Below are 23,847 nucleotides of genomic sequence, written 5' to 3'. Positions count from 1 at the left end.
GAGGAAAGATTTTAGAAGAAGTGGAAAGATTTCAATATTTAGGTAGCTGGATCTCAGAGAAAGGAACTTCAGAGTTGGACATTAGAAATAGAATAGGTAAAGCTAAATCGGCATTTATGGAAATGAAGAGAATTTTAATAAACAAGAACACTAAAATAGGCATTAGAATTGGAATAGTTAAAGCAACAGTTTGGAATATTGCAAGTTATGGAAGTGAGTCATGGACACTAAGAAAGAGAGATATGGAAAGAATTAATGCATTAGAAATGTGGTGTTACAGAAAGATGGAAAAGATTAGCTATACAGAAAGAATATCAAATCAAGAAGTTTTAAGACGAGTTGGGATGGAAAGAACACTGTTAAAGAATATTATGCAAAGAAAGACTAGAATTGCAGGACATCTTCTGAGAGGTTCTTCGGGGCAACTGACAAGAACTATATTACAAGGGAAAGTTGAGGGGAAGAGAAGACGTGGAAGACCAACTAGAGAGTGGTTTAATGACATCGTGGAATGGACTGGTTTAAGAATGATGGAAGTGATAGACAGAGAGTAATGGAAAATAATGGAGAAGAGTTGCTCATCTGCTGCAACCCTCTTGCTAGAGAATGCTACTGGACGACGACGACGAGACTAAAGATATGCCACTGTGGTGGCATTCAAATCTGCTCTTCAACCACTGGGTTGTTCTTTGTTAATGTACAGAATAGGCGATTTTCATGAAATAACTATCCTACTTACTGGAAGAGTACTGTGTTTGGTCTCTAGCAGTAAGGTTCCTGGTGAATTTTAGCCTAGCCAACTAAGGTATAGTATGTTGTGTTGAAGAACCACCTTCAGCTTAATGATACAGAGTACTTTACAATGATAGGAGATTAGTTCTTTTGTTTATTATAATTTTGAAGTGTTTTCAGAATTATTTGATTGAAAGTGCCTCATGTTCTGCAACAAGTATTTTTTATGCTCTGAGGATAATGTTTTGAAATTTGGCAAAACACCAGGAGCTCAATAAATTTACAGATTTATTTTGTCTTGGTTTTATGAGTCAGTACCGTTTCAAGTAGTCATTAATAATTATACAAGAGAAATAATCCAGAAAAGAAAATTACTGAAAACATTACATGCGAGTATATGATGGATGATTTTTTTGTTACTTAAGTAACAATTCTCGTATGTGCATAACATGAAGCAAAAACTTACCTCCATACATCACTAGCCTTAGAAAAAGTGGAAGACTTTATAACTTCTGGAGCCATCCAAGCATATGTGCCTGCTGCTGACATGCGAGTTGTTTTATACACCTCTCGTGCTAAGCCAAAATCAGTGATTTTCAGTGTCTTGTTGTACATATCATCATCTGAAAACTCTTCACTAAGCAACACTTAAAATACAAAACAAGAAAAAAAACTATTAGCTGCCAAGAACCTGGCAGGGTTTTCTGATTTTTTTCATTAATAATAAAAAAAAAGCTAACAAACTAACAGAAACTGTCACTTTTCATGTTAAAAACAAGACAAAACTATATATATATCGCATTTGCCGGCATATAAGACGCACCCCCTTTTTTGCACACATTTTTTTTAGGAAAAAAACTTTATCACTGACTATTATAATGAATTTACAGTATTTCAAATATAAAGTAATAAGTAGGTCTACTTTCAACGAATACCTAATCTAACCAGGAAAGAGTACCACCTTTTAATCTTCTTCATCAAAACCCAGAAGTTCATCTCCAGAGCTAAATGAAGAGACACTTGAGACCTCTTCTAAATCAGAATCTGAGTCCTCATACAACAAATTGTCCTCTGTACCATGAATCTCGAACACCATGATGTTGATCCAGTAATGTTGGCGATCTCTCTGTTAGTGGCTATCGCTTTCGCTTGATGAATAATCATTTTTGTAGACAGTGAATGTCCAGCTATTCTGTGGTCTAAAATCCAAGTATTCAGTTCTGCCTCAAATTCTGGTCATTTTGCAGTACCACTTCGTAGGTTATGTTTACTGTGAGTTGCTTTTTTTAGATCCTCTTCCTGATTCTGCCAAGTTCTTATCATTTTCTTAGTTGGGGGTGGCCGAAATGCCTTTCTGCAGCCTTGTTTCCATGTTCTTTAGTATATGCAATCACATGTAACCTGTATGCAATATTGTAGCAATGGCGACGTTTTTCAGCCATAATTTGCCAAGAAATTTAGAGAAAATTTAACAGCAAAAATTTATCACTGTTCACAACAACTGCGACAACAATTAGAAAGTTTAAACAAACAGGAACACAGCTGTGATCGCCGATGACAGCGCATGTGCATCCAACTCTACGTAAATGAAAGTAATGAAAAACTGAGTATCGGCGTATAAGACGCACCCTATTTTTTTCAGACCCATTTTCAAAGAAAAAAAGTGCGTCTTATACACCGGCAAATACGGTATATATATTCAAATGTTTTATAAAACAATTAATGAAAGTTTTATGGAATTTACAACCGTGTTAAAAAACTTTTTTTATTATCCCGACGTTTCGATCTTCACATCAAGATCATCATCTGGAGCGTACATAAGTATACAGAACAAGCTGAGTTACATCATTAACCGTAAGCTAGAGATACAATGATTTGATCACATGTTATTCTACTGGCGTGACCTCTGATGGAAAAAAAGAAAAAAAAAATTAAAAATAAAAAAATATAAAAAATAAATTTTTACATCAAGCTAAATTCTATTTTTAGAAGTAGGATTTAGTAGATTATTTAGTAGAAGGCGTTTTGCCATACAAAGTAACCCGACCGTAATACATGTGCAAAAAGGGCCGTGATATCTGGAGGGAATTTGTTTGTATGGCAAAACGCCTTCTACTTACAAAAAGAAGGCACAGCCATGGGCTCGCCATTATCCCCCCCATTGCTAACTTTTACATGGAACATTTTGAGCAACTTGCCCTAGATTCCTCCCCTCTAAAACCAAGTCTGGCTTAGATACGTTGACGATGTTTTTGCGATCTGGTCCCATGGCCGCCAGACATTAGACACATTCCTTAGCCACCTAAACAAACAACACAAACGCATACAGTTCACAATTGAAATCGAAAAACACAACACACTTCCATTTCTAGATACACTTGTCACACGTCTTCCCTCGGGCAATCTTTCCTTCACTGTTTACCAAAAACCAACACATATGGGACAATATATACACATAAACTCATACCACCACCAACACAAAAACTAGGTGTCATCAACACGCTAAAAAACAGAGCTCAGATGATTTGTTCCAGTGAACAGGCACTGAAAGACGAGTTTAAAATTATCAGTAATAACCTACAAAAAAACGGATACAGCCAAAATACTATAAACAAAATTCTCTACAAAACCACAATAAAAAACAAAGACAAACCAGACTACAGTAAAACTATAACCATTCCCTACATTAAAGGAATATCAGACAAAATAAACAGAGTACTACAAAAGTACAACCTCAAAGCCACCTTTAAACCTGCAAAATTAAAAAACTTACTCAACTCATCCAAAGATCCACTCCCTCCACTAGCTCATCCTGAAGTACACCGGATTTATTGTACTTGCAACATACCATATATAGGAGAAACAGGACGCACTATTCCTATTAGACAAAAAGAACATAAACGACACATTAAATATAATAATTATGGTGAAGCTGGCCTTTCTGATCATGCCCTGAATACCTTACACAGAATTGACTGGAAAACCACCAGCTGTCTACATCATGCTAGAACATGGTATGAACGGAAATTCAAGGAAGCCTGTGAGATTATCAGCAACCACCCCAATCTGAACAACAATGATGGTTTAAAAATCCCAAACATTTGGAAGGTATATATTCGACCTTCCTCACCAAGAACAACTATAAACAGGACTAGAAAATCCAGTATTGTAAATCAAAAATAAAAATTGTAATACTAAAAATAGGACAGCAACTGTTTCTGAAAGAAAACCATCTAAAAGAATGTTTATTCCGGTCATTGTAAAAACAGAATTTATCTTGATGTAAAAATTTATTTTTTATTTTATTTTATTTTTTTATTTTTATTTTATTATTTTTTTTATATTTTTTTATTTTGAATTTTTTTTTTCCACCAGAGGTCACGCCAGTAGAATAACACGTGATCAAATCATTGTTTCTCTAGCTAACAGTTAATGATGTAATTCAGCTTGTTCTGTATACTTATGTAAGCTCCAGATGATGATCTTGATGTGAAGATCGAAACGTCGGGATAATAAAAAAAGTTTTTTTTAACACGGTTGTAAATTCCATAAAATTTTTAAAATGAATGCTGATCACCGTGTAACCCTAAAAGAAACAATTAATGAAAGAGTTCAAAATTAACATAAAAAATGCGTGCATATAACTCCACTAGAATTCTAGTCATTTGGCAGACATGCTCATATCAAGGATTGTAAACTTATTTTAAAAGAAGGGAGTATGAGTGGGAATAAGCTATTGGAAAACACCTGAGGATTGGCAAGTGACCCCCCCCCCCCACCAAGTTAGTTAGTTAGCATTATTATTACACTCAACATAAAGTCAGTGTCAGGAATACGACAAAAACAGCTAATCATTCTGAGAGGCAGACAAAGATCAACATACCTTCAAAATTCATGAAGACTTAGTTCGACAATGAAAATGTTGAATGCACCATGCATTAGACACTCCCAAATGGGATAAAACAGCAGATAACCAATGAAGATATATATGCACTTGTCTAACAAAAGCAAACAAGTAGCCATGATAAAGATAAAGAAAAGAACATGGGCAATGAATACCAAAGGATTCATTGGGTTGCTGTTGCAACCCAAGAACATGGGCTGCAACAGCAACCCAAGGACATGGACCCATTAAACTGGTCACAAGAATGCAAGTAAGCAGATAAAGAGCTGAATGCAACAGCCTACTTGAATATCAAGTAGGTCAAGCATACTTAATCCTGTTGATAATTTATCCTCTACATAGATGATTACAACAGGATAATGTGCTATGTCAGAAATGTTTGCTGATCAGGAATGACTGCAGGAACATGAATGATACTGACTTTCACTTCTCAGTCCTTTTGGATATGATGAAGCAAGATGTTTGCAACAAGGATCATCCGCCAGCAACTGTTATTATTATCAGAATCATTCTTTTTTAAATGTTAATTCCACAGGAAAACTTGCAGAATTTATACCACATTAGTGCTGTTAACAGAGAAGAAAAAACCTGATGATGTTGCATTTGAACAGCTGAAAGTTATCCTTACGAAACATGGTGAGGAAAGTTATCAGGCAACTGAAGTGGATTAAATAAAAGAGAAGAAGCACATCCAGGTTTATATATGGACTGTGTAATGGATGTTGAGAATGTAAAGCTCATGATATTATAGGCTTAACAGAAAGTGGAGAAATGATGGATACCAATTTAGTGGAAGAGTGTCCATAAAAGTATCTGAAAAAAAAAAAAAAAAGTCTTGGAGATAGCAGGCCAAAATGAGCTAGGAGAAAAAGGAATAATGTTTAACTCTTTTGTGGATAGCATAAGAATTTGGTTGGGGCAAATTTGGGTTTTGTAGAGATTTAAAGTGAGAAATAATTCACTGTGTCCACCTGGGACAGGACACCTGTGAAGAATTTCTGGAATCATGTGGAGTTCTTACTCAAGGAATTGAGTAAGTACTTTAGAGTATTTAAAAAACAATAAAAAAAAAAAAAATTATTGAACTCGCTAATATTTTGCTGGGTTTCTAGTTTTCTAATCATCAGCACACGAATTATAACTAAAAAGAAACTAATGTTGTCCTCTAAGGCTGAATAACAGAGCTAATTCAGAGGAAAGTTGTCAACTCTATCATATCATTTTTCATGCTAAGGAAGCATGAGGACACAGCCTTGGCTAATTCAAATTTCAAAGTTAATACAAAGATCTGGGAGACAATCATTCTAAGATCACAAAATGACTGTCTCCCAAATCTTTGGTAAACCAATGCAGACATGCCTACATCATAGTGCTGATTTCAGCCCTGCCATATGGATGATTACATATATAATGCCTCATCTTCTTCAAGATGGTTCCAAAGGAAGCCAAGCTACACACACAAGGAACTACACACTTTCTTCAGAATGTGACATGTGAAAGGATGAAGCTAATCCACAGGAGAACAGATGAAGGTAGCCCAGAATGAGTGATTTCAAAGGGGAACAGAGATCACATTTGAAAACATTAGCCATCTTTCCAGATGTATCCCAAATAGCACTTTTGCCTACTTCATAGCTTAGCTATTACCAAAAAAATTATTGCAATGGTACCTGAGTTACGTTTCAAGGGTGTGTCACCTGAACAAACAGCCCCAACTCCATGTGGAAGTTCCTGAGGATGTCACACTTCTGGGATTAGTGGTGTGTGATTGCTGTTTGTATGCTTGTTTATGTAAGTACCTGCCAATATTAGAGTGATAGCCATCTCCCCTTTCTAAACACACTGAAGACACAGCTACTAAATGTTTTTTTTTATCTTTTTCAGTTTATGTAAAACCCAAGCTACACACACATGGAAAGATACCTACAAAAACAGTCATACCACCATCCATTCTAACAGTGCAACATCCTTGGGGCACTTGCACACAGAACTAGTGGCTGTTTGTTCAGGTAACAGCCAACTACCAAATGGTTCATTATCCTTTTCTGTTTATGAAAAATTCACATATATGGGAGGGTACGTACAAAAATAATCACACTGCCATCCATTCCAGCAATGCAGCACTTGGGACACTGATGATCACAGAGCTGAAGGCTGCTTGTCCAGGTGACACAGTCCTTGAAATGAAACTTGGGTATATTTTCAACACTTTTTGGGCAATGGCAACAGCCCTATGAAATGAAGGAAAAAAAAAAATACTGCATGTTCCCTGCTATTCTTTCTATAACCAATAAAGAGGATCATGGGAAATATTCCAACCCCTTCTATTTAGGGTACATCTGGAAAGATGGCAATGGTTTTCCACAAGTATGATCTCTATGCCACTTGCAGACTGCACATTCAGCTGGCTGCATTCATCCATTCTCTTGATGATCAGCTCCATCCTCTTGCACATCCTGGCACGTGTGTGTGTAGCCTTGTGCCTGTGGTTTGGCATACTTTGGGCACATTGGTAGATCTGTTGATATCAGTCTTGAATCTTGAAGAACAAATGGATTACATAAATAATCATCTGTATGGAAGGTTTGGACTGGTGGACCATGCTCTGGATATTCCTTCACACAGGATTAAATGGGAGAGGACAACTATGCTGTGCAAAAGTCATTATAGGGCTGAGAGACTATTTTTGCAATCTGCACTTGCCTGGTCTCAATGAGTATGACTGCATTGCATTGCTAAAGATCAGGAAACAGTCATTGTAAGAACACATTTAGCCTGACTTCTCTGAATTAACTTTGTTGTTACCTGGCTCCTAGAGGGCACCTTGTTAGGTGATGATTAGTTCCTTTTCAGTTACAGTCTGAATTGTTTTAACAATCTGAGTGCTATGTATAACAGATAAGCTTACACGTTGAAGGTTATTGATGACTTATTTTTAACAGTATTAACCATGTCAAACGAACTATTCTATAAAAAAGATGTTTTATTAACTTGCTGATATTTCACTGAATTTCAAATCTTCATCTTCAGAGCACAACACACCATGTATATGCAACAGTGAGTAAGTGAAACAATACCATTGTAACAGACAGAAGATCTAAAGTCCTAATGTGGTAGTTGCTCTTAAGATAACAGTCTCCCAAATTTTGGCAAATTAACTTGCCATAACAATGGTGGAATGAATTTTTGATGTTCTTCCAGGCAGATGTTAACAGATCTTCCGGTCTGCCCATAGTAAGCCAAGTCACAGTCACAAGGAACTTCATACACTCTAAGGTATGCTAGAGGGTGAAGTTTATCCTTAGGAAAGCAGATCAGAGTTTGCACGCCACATTCAAACCTCATGTTAAATTAGCAAGGTTGTATGGTCACTTAAACAGAATGGGAGAGGAAAGATTAGCAAAACAAGTATTTTTTGCCAAGTTGGCAGGAAAAAGACCGAAGGAAACAAGATGTAGATGGATTGTTACAACAAAAAATGCCTTAAAAGACAGAAATATAAGACCTGATAATATTGGAGCCTTGACAGATTACTTCGGAGGAAAATTATTGATCGGAAGTTAGTAACGGTATAACTTTTTCGTGTAGTATATTATCCTAATCATAATTATCCTGCACATCTCCTGAGGGTACATATCAGTAATTGATGATTATGATGAGAAATGTTAATAAGAAGCTAGTAATAATATAAACTTAATCATGCATTATTACTCTGTACATCCCTTGAGGTTGCATTTCAGAAATTTGATGAATTATTTTAGTCCCTTCATTCCCCTTCCCAGAAAAATCAGTGCCATTATTGGCATGCATTAAAATAATACATGAGTGAGTGATTTTATTAGTAACTTCTTTTCCTTAAAAATGTCCCAAGTTAATTCCAAAAGTCCTGCTTTTTTAAGTATCCTTCAGGAAAAAATGGATTAACAGATTTCATCTCGTTTTTAGTACCATTTTCTATTACAATGCTGATAATAATAAATTTTATTTATTAATAATAATAATCATTAGTATTATAAATAATAATATAACTAATAATAAATAAATAATAATATAAATATAACTAACTAATAATAACTAATAGTAACTTTGCATGTTATAATTTTTATCTTTTTCTATCCCTATAATGCTGAAATGTAAGTGCAGTATTAATGATAATATTAGAAGAGAATTTCCTTTCATTAAAGGTATAGAAGAAAATGTGTAATGTACTTTATGTAACTGTAAATTTTGCATTTCGCATGGTGGTTGGTCAGACATAGTCAACCAAGTGAAAACGAAAAAACATAAAGCTGCTGTTCGAAGTAAGGCTTCCAACTGCAGTATAAGTAATTTTTTAATTGTGAAAACCAAGAGTGAAAGGGAAAAAGAGTCATCACTTGCAGCGCAGGAAGCAACCTTCGTGTATCACACAGCGGTGCATAACCACAGCTTTAACTCCATGGACTGCACAACAACCACCGTGAAAAAAATTTTCAACGATAAATTCATGTGTTTGCAAACAAAGTGCAAGGCAATAATAACCAATGTTATTGCCCCATTAGCAACAAAGCAGATTGAGGAAGAGCTAAAAGAAGTTTGTTTGATATCAGTACTAATCGATTCATCAAACCACTTTGAAATGAAATTAGTGCCTGTGGTCATTAGATACTATCATCCAGAAAAAGGTGTGAAGGTGAATGTGTTCGAGTTAGTTAATTTAGGTGGTGAAACTTCAGAACTTTTATTTTCTTATGTGTTGAAAGTGTTACAGAAGTTAGATCTCCTGAAAAGGGTTATTGCTATATTAGCAGATAATACAAACACAAACTTTGGTGGAAAGAAGAGAAAGGATAATCTGTACTTCAAAATGCAAGAAAACACTGTGAACAATTTAATTGGAATTGGTTGCCCTGAACATGTGATACATAATTATTATTATTACGGTTGACTCCAAGGAGGCCTTAGACTCATCGAGGGAGGCCCTAAACATCATGTCCATCACAACTATTAGACATTCACACAGTATCTATCATACTTTGCCTTGAACTCATTCACTGTCATAGCACCCACAACAGACTCTGGTAGCTTATTCCACTCATTCACCACTCTAAAAGTAAAAAAACCCAGCTCTAACACCCTTACTAACCACACTCTTGCCCAGCTTCCATGGATGTCTCCTAGTTCTCCCACCACCAGTCCTGTTCTCAAAAATATCCTCTGAATTAATCCTATAGAAACCCTTCAGCAATTTGAATGTCTCAATCATATCTCCTCTTTTCCACCTATCAACCAATTTCTGCAACGCACAAATCTTCAACCTGTTTTCATAAGGTTCATTCCACAGATCTGCTATCATCTTGGTCACTCGCCTCTGGATCCTCTCCACCTCCTCCCCATCAAGAAGAAACCTAGGTGACCAGATCTGGGCACAGTAGTCGAAAAGGGGTCTTATCAAGGCTCGATACAGAGAAACAATAACTTGGAAAGTTATCCCTGCTCATCAAAGTATTCTTCAGCATCCAAGTGATTTGATGAGCTGATTAAGCCACTTTTGCAATGTGCTCCCTGAACCTCAACTCCCTGTCCACCAACACTCCCAAGACCCTGGCCTCATCAATCTACTGGGGTACAGTCCAAGTAATGTGATATACTGCTGCTAATCTTTTCACCCCAAAATGCATAACCTTACATTTTGCCACATTAAATTGACATCCATTCTCTTTAGCCCAGACCTCCAATCTATCCAAATCATCCTGCAAAATTTTGACATCTTCTGTATTCACTATTGCCCTACGCATCATCAACGAACAAATGAACTGTTCCTCTCAGTTCCGTCCCTATATCGTTAATGAACAAATTAAACAGCAGTGGCTCAAGAACAGAACCCTGCGGCACACCACTAGTCACAGGCCATCTTTTGGTCTCTACTCCTGAGTAAACTACTCTCTGGTATCTCTCCATCAACCACCCTCTTATCCATTCCCATATGTTGCAGTTTACGGATTAGAATTCCATGTGGTATCCTGTCAAAGGCCTTAGCCAGGTCCAGTAGTATCACTGTAAACCCTTTACCCTTATCCAGTTCAGCTGTCACTGTGTTAGAAAACCTGAGCAAGTTACTAAAGCATGATCCACCCTTCACAAAACCATGCTGTCCCCTATATAGTATCTCATTTTCATCAATCCATTCCTGTATTTTTTCCTTGACTACTTTCTCCAAGACCTTGACAACGACTCCTGATATGCTGATCGGTCGGTAATTTGCAACAGTAGTCTTGGATCCTCCTTTATGCAGTGGAACTATTTTCCCCTCTTTCCATCCTTTCGGGACTAAACCAGACACGAGACCCAGATTAAATAATATGGTCAAGGGCACTGACAATTCTTTACCTGGTTCACGTAAGACCCGTGCTGGTATACCATCCAATCCCACAGATGTATTCACATTCTGTAATAGACTATTCACCTCCACTTCATAATGCTGTGCAGACTGCTTATCTATCGATCTTCAGTTAATAATTAACAAGATTTACCAACCACATATATTGTGTACAAGTTAAGGAACTTAAATCATTTTGTGAATTCACAAACACAAGAGTATAAAACTGTTTTGGGTAGCAGAAGACAAGAATGCTCTCTCTTTTCCCTGCAATCCAGAGGGTTATTGACATGTTCCCTTCATTGAAGTCATTTTTCTTTCTATTGACAAATGTCCTATCAGTTCCAAAAATTTCTTTGAAAATCCACTTTCAATTACACTCCTGCATTTCCTTGACAGCCAGTTAAAAACCTTTTATGATACCATTAAATGTATTGAAAAGCAAGATATAACAGTAATTGAAGTGAAGGATGAAAGAATGAAAGTAACAAAATGGTGGAAAGGTTAAATTGTAGGAAGGCAGAAAAGTTTCTTACTATTGTGAGACAACAGTTGCAAGAATTAGAAAAATGACACAACAGTTGGAAGAATTAGAAAAATGACACAACAGTTGAAAAGTTTGAAAGCTATGCAGTAGATTTCTACTGCACTTGTATTGAATATATTCAGGAATGGTGTACACCATTTCTCACACCTCTTCAGTCTATGGATTGGATTAATTTGAAGAGAAAGGATCCTGTGACTTGGAAGAACGTACAAGAAGGCAACATATTCATGCAGACAGTGTCACCAAGTTTTACTGTGAATGAAGAGGACTTATTTGATGAGTTTGTATGTGTGAAAAAATATTGTGAAAGCAAATTTGAAGTGTGAAGTGAACAGAAGGATCAAAGTGTCAGTGATAAATGGTGTGAAATGTTTGCTCATTTTATAAAGCAGGGTATAAATTCTGGGAGTATTAAATGCCTAGTAAGTTTTTGTTTAGCACTGCCAGGAACTAATGCAGCTGTTGAACGTGTTTTTTCATTAATAAAGGCACTCTGGACAGATGAAAAAAAAACAGACTTAAAATTGAGAAAGTAAAAGCTTTAATCATCATAAAGAGATATTTTAAGAATTTCTCTTGTGCTGAGTTCTATGATCAAATATCAAAAGAAAAAAAAATTCTTGAACAGGTCCATAAATCTGATAAATACTTTTTAATTAAATATGTTTGTGATTAATAATCCTTTTTTAAAGTGGATTTAATGTTAATGTACGTTTATAGCAGTATTTAATTTAAAGTCCAACAGATATAATAATTTTGTTTTTGGTCTTCTTAATTTTTAACGTCCCGTTTTTTTTACAAAATCTCAGAGGTTTTTTAAGTAAAAATTTCAGAATGTCCGAGATTTTAGTAAAACATTATGGGAACCCTATTTTAAACCACTTTCAATATTATTATTATTATTATTATTCAGGCCTCCATGGAGTCAAAAGACTCATCGTGGGAGGTCCTTCCTAAGAACATAAAGTCTGTCAAGACTCACTGAGAGGAGGTCCCCCCCTAAGAAACACAACGCCTAGCATACCACTCCTTAAACTCATTGATCGTTCTCACTCTCACCACTCCATCAGGCAATGCATTCCATGGTTCAACCACCCTCCATGCAAAGAAACCACTCCTCACCCTCTTGCTCACAGTTTCCTTTCGTAACTTCCAGGGATGGCCCTTTGTCATGACGCCTTCCTGCTGTTCAACCAAGTGAAGGAACTCCCCAGTGTCAACCCTGTAACCACCTCTCAACAGTTTAAAAGTCTCAATCATATCACCTCTCCTTCTTCTATCCACCAAACTCTACATTCCCTCAGCCGATCCTCATAACCAAAATTGTACAGTCCTGAAACCATCTTTGTATCCTTTCCACAGTTAATTTATCCCCTTCAAATCCTGGGGACCAAATCTGAGAACAATAGCCTAAGTGTGGTCCGATCAGAGACTTATACAACGGAATGATAACCCTTTTATCTCTGCAGGTCAGGGTCCTTCTCATAATTGCAGCAATCAGATATAATTATGGAAAATTATATCTGACCTTAACATTTTTTTTAATTTTCTTTTTCCAGCGAAAGATTTCTGTCTAGATTTCTTTTTCCACAATGACATGACTATAAGCTAATATCATTTCAGTGCACACTAACTCAAAAAGATTTATTTAATTTAAGGACAGGTCTATGGAGGAGCGATATCCCAGAAGAGGAAAGTTACTAGTGGTGTACCTCAAGGGTCTGTTTTGGGTCCATTGCTGTTTAATTTGTATGTAAATGATATCTGGAGAGGTCTGAATGGTGATGTGCAGTTGTTTGCAGATGATGCAAAGTTGGGCAGAGCTATCAGGAGTAGTGTGGATGCTGTAGCTTTGCAAGAGGACTTGAATACACTGTCTGAATGGTAAATAAGTGGGGATGTCAATTCAATGTCTCAAAGTGTAAGGTTTTGAAATTTGGGAAGCAGATGGGATGTAAAGTACACAATCGGTGCGAATATCTTGGAAGAGGTAGAGGAAATGAGAGATCTGGGAGTGATTGTAGACAAGGACCTAAAATTTTGGGGACATGTTACTAAAATAGTGACGACAACACAGCGGATAATGGGAATGATGCGGAGGACATTGACTTGTAGAAGTAAGGATGTTATGGATCCTTTGTATAAGGCTTTGATCAGGCCACATATGGATTACTGTGCACAGATCTGGTCACCTGGTTTTCAAAAAGATGAAATTGCGTTGGAAAAAGTTCAGAGGCGATTGACTAAGGTGGTTTCTGGTCTCTGGAATGTAGAGTATGAAGACAGATTGACAAAATGCAATTTGCAGAAATTGGTAGATAGAAGGAGGAGGGGGGATATGATTGAGACATATAAGCTGTTGAGTGGTTATTACCAGATTAACGTCGGGGAGGTTTTGCACAGAATGGGTGAGGATAGCAGGAGAACAAGAGGTCATTCCTGGAAGCTGTATAAGGAGGGTGTGAGCAAGGGAGTGAGGAGCAGGTTTTTTGCATGGAGAGTGGTGAGTGATTGGAATGCTTTGCCCGAGAGTGTGGTGTGTGCAGAGACAGTGAATATATTTAAGGCACAGTATGATAAACTGTGTGTATAACAGTGGACCTCCCACGATGAGTCTTTGACTCCATGGAGGTTTTTATAATAATAATAATAATAGAACTCAAGGATTTCTTAAATTGTTGCAGTAAAATATGAAAGTGAGTCAACCTCTTATTGGTTAATAATAAGATGACATCAGAAAGATTATATATGGTATTGTAGCGGTTAGCTTTTAATTTCTAAATTAGGCTGATTAATTTTTAAAAAAATTAATTTTTTTAAAATTTTTAATGCAAAGAGGTCATATTAGTGTTACAAGACATATTATAGTTTACAGTAATAGAATTTCAAAGTCGCTCTTTTATGTAATGTATATATGTACATACTCCTCAAACAACCTCGATATAAAGGTTGAAGCATAGAGTTGAATTTCTTTTTAAGTTATTTAACTCAAAATAGAAGTTTTGTCAATAAATTTAGTTTAATGACTGTTATTTACCATTTAATCTTCTTGAAAGAAAGGGTTTTTATCTGCTGTGCTTATTTTTGGGGTGCTTAAGGGTCAAAGCTATATAACTGAGTGGAGACTTCCACATAGCCTTTAAAGGAATGAGGATAACCAATCAGGGCTTCTGTCCTAATGCTCAATACTCGCCTTCTTGTGGTTCAGCCTGTTAGGTATCTACCTGAATACTGAACGAACGAGGATGGGCTGGCAATTTGAGATTTAGCTGACCAAATTGTATTCTTATTGGCTTAAACCAAAATATCAAATGATGGTACAACATGACAGAATTTCATGCTGGCTGGGGCGTTGCCCGGTTAAACAAGGCCCCCATTGTTTTTGCCAGGGCAAACAGCAAAAAGTCAGCTACTGGAACAAATCCTAAAACCCACCCCAACACAATATCACCAGAGTTCAAGATCGGTACTATCAACATATGAAGAATGAATGGCAAAGAAATGGAGCTAGCTGAGGAATTGGATAAGTACCAGATCAACATAATAGAGGTGACTGAAACAAAAAAGGCTAAAACTAGTGAGATCTTTCTGAGCAATAAATACAAAATGTTATATTCAGGCAATGACAATCAAAGAAAAGAAGGAGTAGACATAGTACTCAACAGTAAATACGAGACAAATCTTCTTGAATGGCAGCAATCTCATGTAGAGTGATGTAGGCAAATATGAGAATGGATTACTGGACAATGAGACTTATTTGTGTTGGGGATCTAAATAGCAGAGTAGGAAATGATTGTCAGACATACAAAAATATTTTGGGAAAATTTGGAATAAAGAGCAAAGCTAATAATAATGGCAAATACCTGTTGGATTTCTGCTCAGGACATGGACTAGTTATTACTAACACAATGTTCCAACACAAAAATGTGCACAAATTCACATAGAGAGAAGATGCAAGGAATAAGAAAAGTCTCAATGACTACGTTATTGTTGAAAGTGATGTTTTCTCTCTGGTGCAGGAAACTAGAGTGTACAGAGGATTTGAAATTGGAAGTGATCACCATTTAGTCTTGAGCAGAATAAAATTGAATTTCATATTGAAAAGAATAACATGTAAGAAAGTTTTAAAGCAAATAAAAGTTGAGCAGCTCTCAGATGTGAACTGTAGACTAAAATACACAAACATAATTGAAAAAAAAAAAAGAAAGAGTCTGAGAACAGGAACCAAACCTTGCAGATTCAGTGGCAAGCCCTGAAGAAAACACTGATTGATTCAGCCAGAGAGGCATGTGGTGAGGTTGTCTGTAAGGATAGCAAAATCAGAAATCCATGGTGGACATAGAAAATTAAAGAGGCAGTGAAAGAAAAGAATAAAGCACATCAAAAGTTCATGGCAAATAAGTCAGCTTGTTCTCTCAGAGAATACAGAGACAAATGTAAGAAAGCTAAACGCTCTGTAAAACTAGCTGAACAAAACCCATGGGAAGATTTGATAAGAACATAGAAAATAAATATCAAGAAGGTGGCAAGATATTTTGGAGGTTGTTGAAGAAGCTCAGAAATGGAGGAAAGTGCTGTAAAAGGAATTAGAGATGATAAAGGTGACGTGAAAATTGGTGGAAAAGATATCCTTAATGTATGGAGTAAGTACTTCGAAAAATTGCTAAATGAAACAAGCAGTGATGACAGCACAGTGGTAAAATACAGTGATCAGGCATGCAGTCAGGAATACATATCCATACTTGAAGTAGAAAAAGTCATCAAAAGCTTGAAATGTGAAAAGGCACAGGGAATAGATGATATTTAACCAGAAATGCTCAAGTATGGAGGTATAAAAGTTTTACAGTGGCTGCACTGGATAGTTCAGAAGACCTGGAGAGAGAGAGAGGGCTGAATTCCAGATGATTGGAGTAGAGCTCTCATGGTACCCATATATAAAAAAAGGGAAATAAAACTGAATCTGAGAATTACAGAGGTATTTCTCTAATGAGTGTTCCTGGTAAGATATATGCAAGTATACTTGAGAAACGGTTGAGAAGGTTTGTGGAAGACAAGCATAGTGAAGAACAAACTGGATTCAGGACAAATAGAGGATGTGAAGATCAGATTTTCACTTTACGACAGATTATTGCACTTGGTTACATTATAATAAATTTAGTTTAATCCTCTATCCAAGTGTAAGAAAAACAAAGTTTGCGCCTGAAAATATTTTCAGGACTGAGGTAAGGTAGTGCAACACCATGCAACTCCGAGCAAAGGTGGACCAAGCTCTCATCTCTCCTTGTCTCAGTATTCTCCTGTAATGCAAACGATATCTCCTTACAGACATGTATACTGCTATGCATTAAGGGAAGGGCTACTACCCAGACTGGTTTCAACTTTTATTGAGGTCTCGTCAGTGGGAGGCAGACCCAACTGAAGATACTAAGGCAGAAGCAATAGGAGAGGTCATATTTACCTATAGGAGTTGTCAACAGGTGTACCACTTTATTATTGAATTACTCTGGATTTGGAGAAAGATGTTGGAAGTTTATTTTGCACTTGGTTAGACTATTATAATAATTTAGTTTAATCCTTTATCCAAGTGTAAGCAAACAAAGTATGTGCCTGAAAATATCTTCAGGACTGAGGTAAGGTAGTGCAACACCAGGCAACTCCAAGCAACACTGCATACAAGGTTTCTCAGTAATCTCAAATTGCACTGGCACTAACACAGTGTGATTCCTACTGTCTCACCCTCTGCACGAAATGTGCAAGAGGTCAAATGGCCGGCACGCCCCACCTGCAATGAGGACCAGTGGTGGATTTAAGGTTTTATAGGGAGGTAGGTTTTTAAACTGTGGCCAAGTGAGATACTGATACTCCTTTTCCCCAATTAGTAGTTTGCAACAAGACTTAATTTGCTAGTAGACCAACTCAGTCCACAGGACACTTGCTGGCAGGCTTCAAGCCCTGTGGGATTATATACTGCTAGTAGTCCATCTAGGTCTACAGGATACTTTACTGGCAGGTACCTAGCCCTGCAGGATTATTTATACTGCTATTAACCAATTTCTGCTGGCAGGAAATTGCCACTTTGACATGGAAAACATCAAAGAACAGATCCAGATCCTTAATAAGGAGCAGTCCCTAGAGGTACTGAAACTCATAATAGGCAAGTTAGAATCTGACTGGCCAGGATTTATAAAACAATATATTCACTCTAATGATCAGGATGGAGAGGAGGAGGAGAATGAGATCGCACAAGATGAATTCATTGCCGCTCTGTCACCAAAATGCTCCTATCAAAACATCTCTCAAGGGTAGCACTCTAAAAAAAAGAACTATAGAAGACCGGATGCATGAAGACATATCAACATCAGATGTCCCCGAGGAACACCGAAAAGGTTCCACAAGTAATACTAAGAGACAAGGACAAATGGACCACTCTCACATCAGCCCTTAGGGAACATAAAATCTCATATTCCTGGGCTAAAAATCAAGATGAAGGAGTCAAACTCCAGCCAGCCTCAGTCACTGACTACAGACAGCTCACAAGATTAATGGATAACAAAAGTCTTCCATATCACACTTTTGCTTTACCCAGTGAAAAGAATCTCAAAGTAGTACTTCGCGGAGTAACTCACCTGTGAAGAAATCACTGCTGACCTTATGAGTCAGAGCCTAACACCAGTGAAAGTGAGCAGGATGCTCAGGGCAGATAAACGGCCAATGCCACTTGTACTCGTAGAAGTTGATAAGACACAGAAAGAGATATATGAACTGACAACGATCTGTGGCCTTAGAATTTCTACTGAACCACTAAGGAAAAATTCGACAGCTGGTCAGTGCCATAGGTGCCAAAGGTTCGGCCATACCCAAGAACATTGCAAGGCAAATTACAGGTGTTTAAAATGGGGACGAGGACCACCAGACCGTCATGTGTACAAAAAAGATCCACTCCAGCTAAATGCGCCAATTGTGGAGGACCTCACCCCGCTAACTACAAGGGATGCATTATACACCCAAATAACCGAGGATCAGCAAAAACTACCCTTCCAACACATTTCAGCGATGCTCAAGACAGCCGTGCAAGTCACACCCCGGTCCAAATTATCTCCAGCTTGACAACTCAAGAAAGGAAACAAATGCCTAAAACTTATGCAGAGGGAGGCAGGACGAACAAAGGCTGCTCCATCTCATTATCATATAAGCTCAAATCTAACATCAGTACTAACTGCCTCACTAGCTACCATGTTACAAGATTTCAGTATGAGAAATCCTTCGCCGTCCTCCACGAAAAGATTCTGACAGCCCTCAATAATGAATAAAAGAAAATTTCATCCCAACTCTCTCATGATCACTGCATGGAACGCCAATGGACTTAATAACAAAATCTTAAAACTACAAGATTTCTCTCACAGACACAATCCTGACATAATATTGGTAAATGAAACACATCTCAGGCCAGCTAATAACCACATATTACGGAACTATATTATGTACAAAACAGATAGACTCACCAACAGTGGAGTAGGAAAAGCTATATACATTAAAAACTACCTAAGCCACAATGTTCTGACCAATCCACAAAGTAAGAACCTAGAGATAACAAGCATTGAAGTTCATACCAACAATGCTGGCAGTATCAAAATCTATGCTGTATATAATACACCCAGCATTCCATTACTGATATCTGACTTAGACACCATTCTCGGCTTCACAGACTCCATCATCATGGCTGGTGACTTTAACCCCAAACATACAGCCTGGCATAGCTCCAGAATCAACGACAAAGGTCGAACTCTAAACCATTACTCAACGCAACATTCTATTGTTGAAACTGGACCCATGGAGCCCACCCATCACAGCTCAACTAGAAGTTCAGATGTACTTGACATAGTCGTCCTCAAAACCATCAGATACCAATATCAGCTGGAAACAATAAATGAACTTTCTTCCGATCACAACCCTATTCTGTTTCAACTCGGTACACAAGAACATTTCTCCCCTCCCCACTCTTTCATATCTTGGGACAAACTCTCCTGAATCCTACCTGATCACATTGGTCCAGTCCCTGCTATTCACACTAAAGAGGAGATAGAATTGGCTGCAAACAACCTTACCAGTCAAATCAAAAATGCAATAAAGTCAATTACCCAAACTACAGTCTTTCACCCAAGTGGTCGGATCCCCGAGGAAATCATGGATTTAATCAGACTGAAAAACAAAACCAGAAAGAGGTATCATAACACAAGATAACCTCAAGATAAAACAAATTTGAATAAATTAAACAGACAAGTCCGTGAAGCCCTCCAAAAACATCGAAATCAAGAATTGCAATCTAAGCTAACGAAATTAAACCCAGAAGACAATTCCATTTGGAAGTTTCTGAGAATCTTTCGCACTAAAAGACAACTTTTACCCCCAATTCAGACCACGAAAGGAATAGCCCATACAAGGAAAAGGCAGAGGCTCTTGCTGACAGCTTGGAAACTCAATGCAGCCCCTCTTATGAACATTTGAACATCAGTCTCATCTACAAGATTCACCGCCAAGTCAGGCAGGCCATAACACAACAAAAAGATGACCTAGAACATCTCACACCCACTTCTCCTACAGAAGTTATAAATATTATAACCCACCCAAACAACAATAAAGCTCCAGGTTCAGATGGAATTACAAACAAAATAATCAAACTACTCCCCAGAAAAGCCATTGTACATCTAGTCAACATAATTAAAGCCATCCTCAGGCTCAAATATTTCCCTTTAACATGGAAGATAGCAGATGTCACACCAATCAAAAAGATTGGAAAAAACACCCAACTTCCTGAAAGCTACAGACCAATCAGTCTTCTGTCTAACCTTGGAAAGATCGCAGAAAAAGTAATCCTTACTAGGCTTCAATCACAAACGGATAAACTAGGTATAATCCCAAATGAGCAATCTGGATTTAGAAAAAACCACTCCATCGTTCAGAAGATCGAATCATATACATTTCCGAAGGCTTCAACCGGAACCTTCATACAGCTGCAGTCTTTTTAGATGCTGCAAAAGCTTTTGATAAGGTGTGGCATCAGAGTCTTCTCTACAAGTTCATCACATTCAATATGCCTACTAATCTAGTTAAAATAAGTCACTCCTTACCTCAGAGACGGATACATGGAAGTCAAAATAAATGAAACTGTATCAACCAGACGCAAAGTTCTCGCGGGAGTGCCGCAGGGCTCACTCTTGGCCCCCTTGCTATATAGCTGATATCCCTCAAAACCCAAGCTCACCAATCACTGCATTATATGCCGATGATACTGCATTATTATCTCTCAGCCCCAAACTAGCTATCCAAAGACTCCAAAACAGTATTCACACACTAGAAAAATGGTTGATGAACTGAAGAATCCAAGCCAACCCACAGAAGAGTTCAGCCATACTGTTCACTAGAAAAAAGCCTCGAATCAAGGAAGATATAGATTTACTAGGTGTTAAAGTCCCATGGCAGAATACAGTCAAATATCTCAGCGTAATTCTCGATAAAAAACTACAATTTACCAATCATATAGAATACATAAGTTCAAAGACATCCAAAGTAATAGCGCAGCTCTACCCCATGATCAACAGAAAAAGCAAATTCGATACTCAGAACAAACTGCTCATATACAAGATGGTAATACGCCCAGTCATCACTTACGCATCTCCTGCATGGAGTCATACTTCAAACACAAATATTCAAAAGCTGCAGAGAATACAGAACAAATGTCCGAGAATGAGTTTGGATGCCCCGTGGTTTATCAGAAACTCCCAAATTCACAGAAAAGTCAACATTCCCTACATCACATCTCTCCTTCCGACCTAGCTGAAAAGTTCTTCATCAAGACAATTAATCATCCGAACCCAGTGATCAAGCAAGCTTCAGACTATAATGAAGCAGATTTCTGCAAATTCAAGAGACCCAAGTCAATTCTATGCTCAGCTGAACACAGTTAATCTCGCTGCCCTTTCAGGGCGAGCTTAAAGCTCAATAATTCTCCACCCAAAGAATTTTCCTTTTCAGATTGAGGGAAATATGAAAAGCATATATGCTTCACCCATCAAGTCAGTATTGTTCTGCCTTAGTATCTCCATGTTTGGGTCTGCCTCCAATACTGGATATATATGAGAGGCTCTGCTTGGGATAGGTTTTTGCCTGTCTCTGAGTAGAGCCACCGCTGAGATTATGGCTCTGTCTGGTGGTGGGGTGAGCCTACCACGGGGTAGAGCCAACGCTGAGAAGTTCTTGTTGGTGACGGGGTGAGCCTGTCACTGAGTGGAACAAAGCTGAGTTGGATGATCTTTCAAGATCATCTAATTTTTAGAGAGGTCTTTAGTTAAATACACCTCAATCAAGCTCGAAACCGGTCTGGGTAGTGGCCCTTCCCTTAATGCATAGCAGTATTACATGCCCGCAAGGAGATGCACTTTGCATCATGGGAGATACTGAGACAAGGAGTGATGAGAGTTTGGTCCACCTTTGCTCAGAGTTGCCTGGCGTTGCACTACCTTACCTCAGTCCTGAAGATATTTTCAGGTGCAAACTTTGTTTGCTTACACTTGGATAAAGGATTAAACTAAATTTATTATAGTCTAACTAAGTGCAAAATAAACTTCCAACATCTTTCTCTAAATCCAGAGTAATTCAATAATAAGGTGGTACACCTGTTGTATAAGTAAATATGACCTCTCCTATTGCTTCTGCCTTAGTATATCCACGTTTGGGTCTGCCTCCCACTGAAGAGACCTCAATAAAGGTCGAAGCCGGTCTGAGTAGTGACCCTTCTCTTAATACATAGCAGTATACATGTCCACAAGGAGATGTGCTTTGCTTTATGGGAGATACTCAGACAAGGAGTGATGAGAGCTTGGTCCACCTTTGCTCGGAGTTGCCTAGTGTTGCACTACCTTACCTCAGTCCTGAAGATATTTTCAAGCGCAAACTTTCTTTGCTTATACTTAGATAAAGGATTAAACTAAATTTATTTACGATAGACAGTTAAGAAATCATGGGAATATAACAAAGATCTGTATTTAAGTTTTGTAGATCTGGAAAAGGCATATGACAAGGTGCCAAGAGAGAAGCTATCCAAAATGCGACAGTTATATGGTGTCAATGGGACATTATATCAAGCAATACTTAGTCTTTATTCGAGTGTAAGTCAGCAGTTAGAATTGAAGGAAGTACAGGAAGATGGTTTAATGTTAAATCTGGTGTCAGACAAGGATGTACGTTATCCTCTCTGTTATTCATTATCTATATGGATCACATTATGAAGGAAAGTGGTATTAAACCTGATATCAAAATTGGAGTTGTTAATCTCAGGTCTTTGGTTTATGCAGACGATGTTAAACTTCTAAATAAATCTGCTACAAGTCTGCAAGATTCCCTGACTAAATTGAATATCTGTTGTAGTAGATATGGTATGAAGGTCAGCATTAAAAAGACAAAGACAATGAAAATATTAACTGCATGCGAATGGATAACCTTAGACCAAGTACAACATTTCAGCTATTTAGCTATGATTTTTAGTGAAGATGGTAAATTAAATATGGAAACAGACAAGAGAATCAACAAATCCGGTATGGTGGGCAGTCAAATGAATAAATTTATATGGAATAGGAGAGAAATTAGCCAAAAAACACTAAATTAGCTATATACAGGACATAAAATTTAAGCCAATTTTAACTTATGGATCAGAGAGCTAGGTGTGAAGTAAAACACTTGACCAAAGACTAGAGACTGCAGATAATGAGAGTCCTGAGAAGGATTAGGGGCATAAACAGATGGCATCAATGGCAATATCATATTAAAAATGAGGATATCAGGAAAGAACTTGCCACTGTCAGCATCCAGATGTGTTAGTAGAGCTAATCTCAGGTAGTATGATCACTTATACAGAATGGGAGAGGAAAGATTAGCAAAACAAGTGTTCTCTGCCATGTTGGCAGAAAAAAGATCCAGAGGAAGAACAAGATATAGGTGGATTGATAGAGTAAAAAGTGCCTTAGAAGATAGAAATATAAGGTGTGATAATGTTGGAGTCTTGACAGGTAACAAACTGATTTGGAGGAAAATTGTAGATAGGAAGTTAGCAATGATGTAAATTTTCCATGTAGTACTATCATATCCTGGACACCCCTTAAGGGTATATATCAGGAATTTGATGATGATGATAATGGTGTGCTTATTTTGAAAACATGCTGACTAAGTTTACAAACAGCATACTGACATTCATTTCAGTAGTATAAAGTAATATAAAGCAATTATAGTGTTGCCACTGCAAATTTTGTGGTG

The 23,847-nt window shown here is 37.5% G+C and overlaps 1 protein-coding gene across 2 annotated transcripts in view; it reads right to left on the bottom strand.

Annotated features, from left to right (window-relative positions):
• LOC150102171 (mitogen-activated protein kinase kinase kinase 10-like) overlaps positions 1 to 23,847 on the bottom strand; it is a 243,463-nt gene that overhangs the window by 161,693 nt on the left and 57,923 nt on the right. For both annotated transcript variants that reach the window (XM_090399802.1, XM_090399803.1), the window contains exon 2: positions 1,199 to 1,379. In XM_090399802.1, the coding sequence (XP_090255928.1) occupies positions 1,199 to 1,379 (181 nt within the window). The remainder of the gene's footprint in view (positions 1 to 1,198; positions 1,380 to 23,847) is intronic.

Source organism: Typopeltis vanoorti, chromosome 10 (assembly GCF_054136105.1).
Source record: "Typopeltis vanoorti isolate ZY-2024b chromosome 10, IOZ_Tvanoo_1.0, whole genome shotgun sequence".
NCBI classification, from domain to species: domain Eukaryota; kingdom Metazoa; phylum Arthropoda; class Arachnida; order Uropygi; family Thelyphonidae; genus Typopeltis; species Typopeltis vanoorti.
Note: the sequence above shows the minus strand (reverse complement) of the source record. Positions and strands in the feature narration are given on the sequence as shown.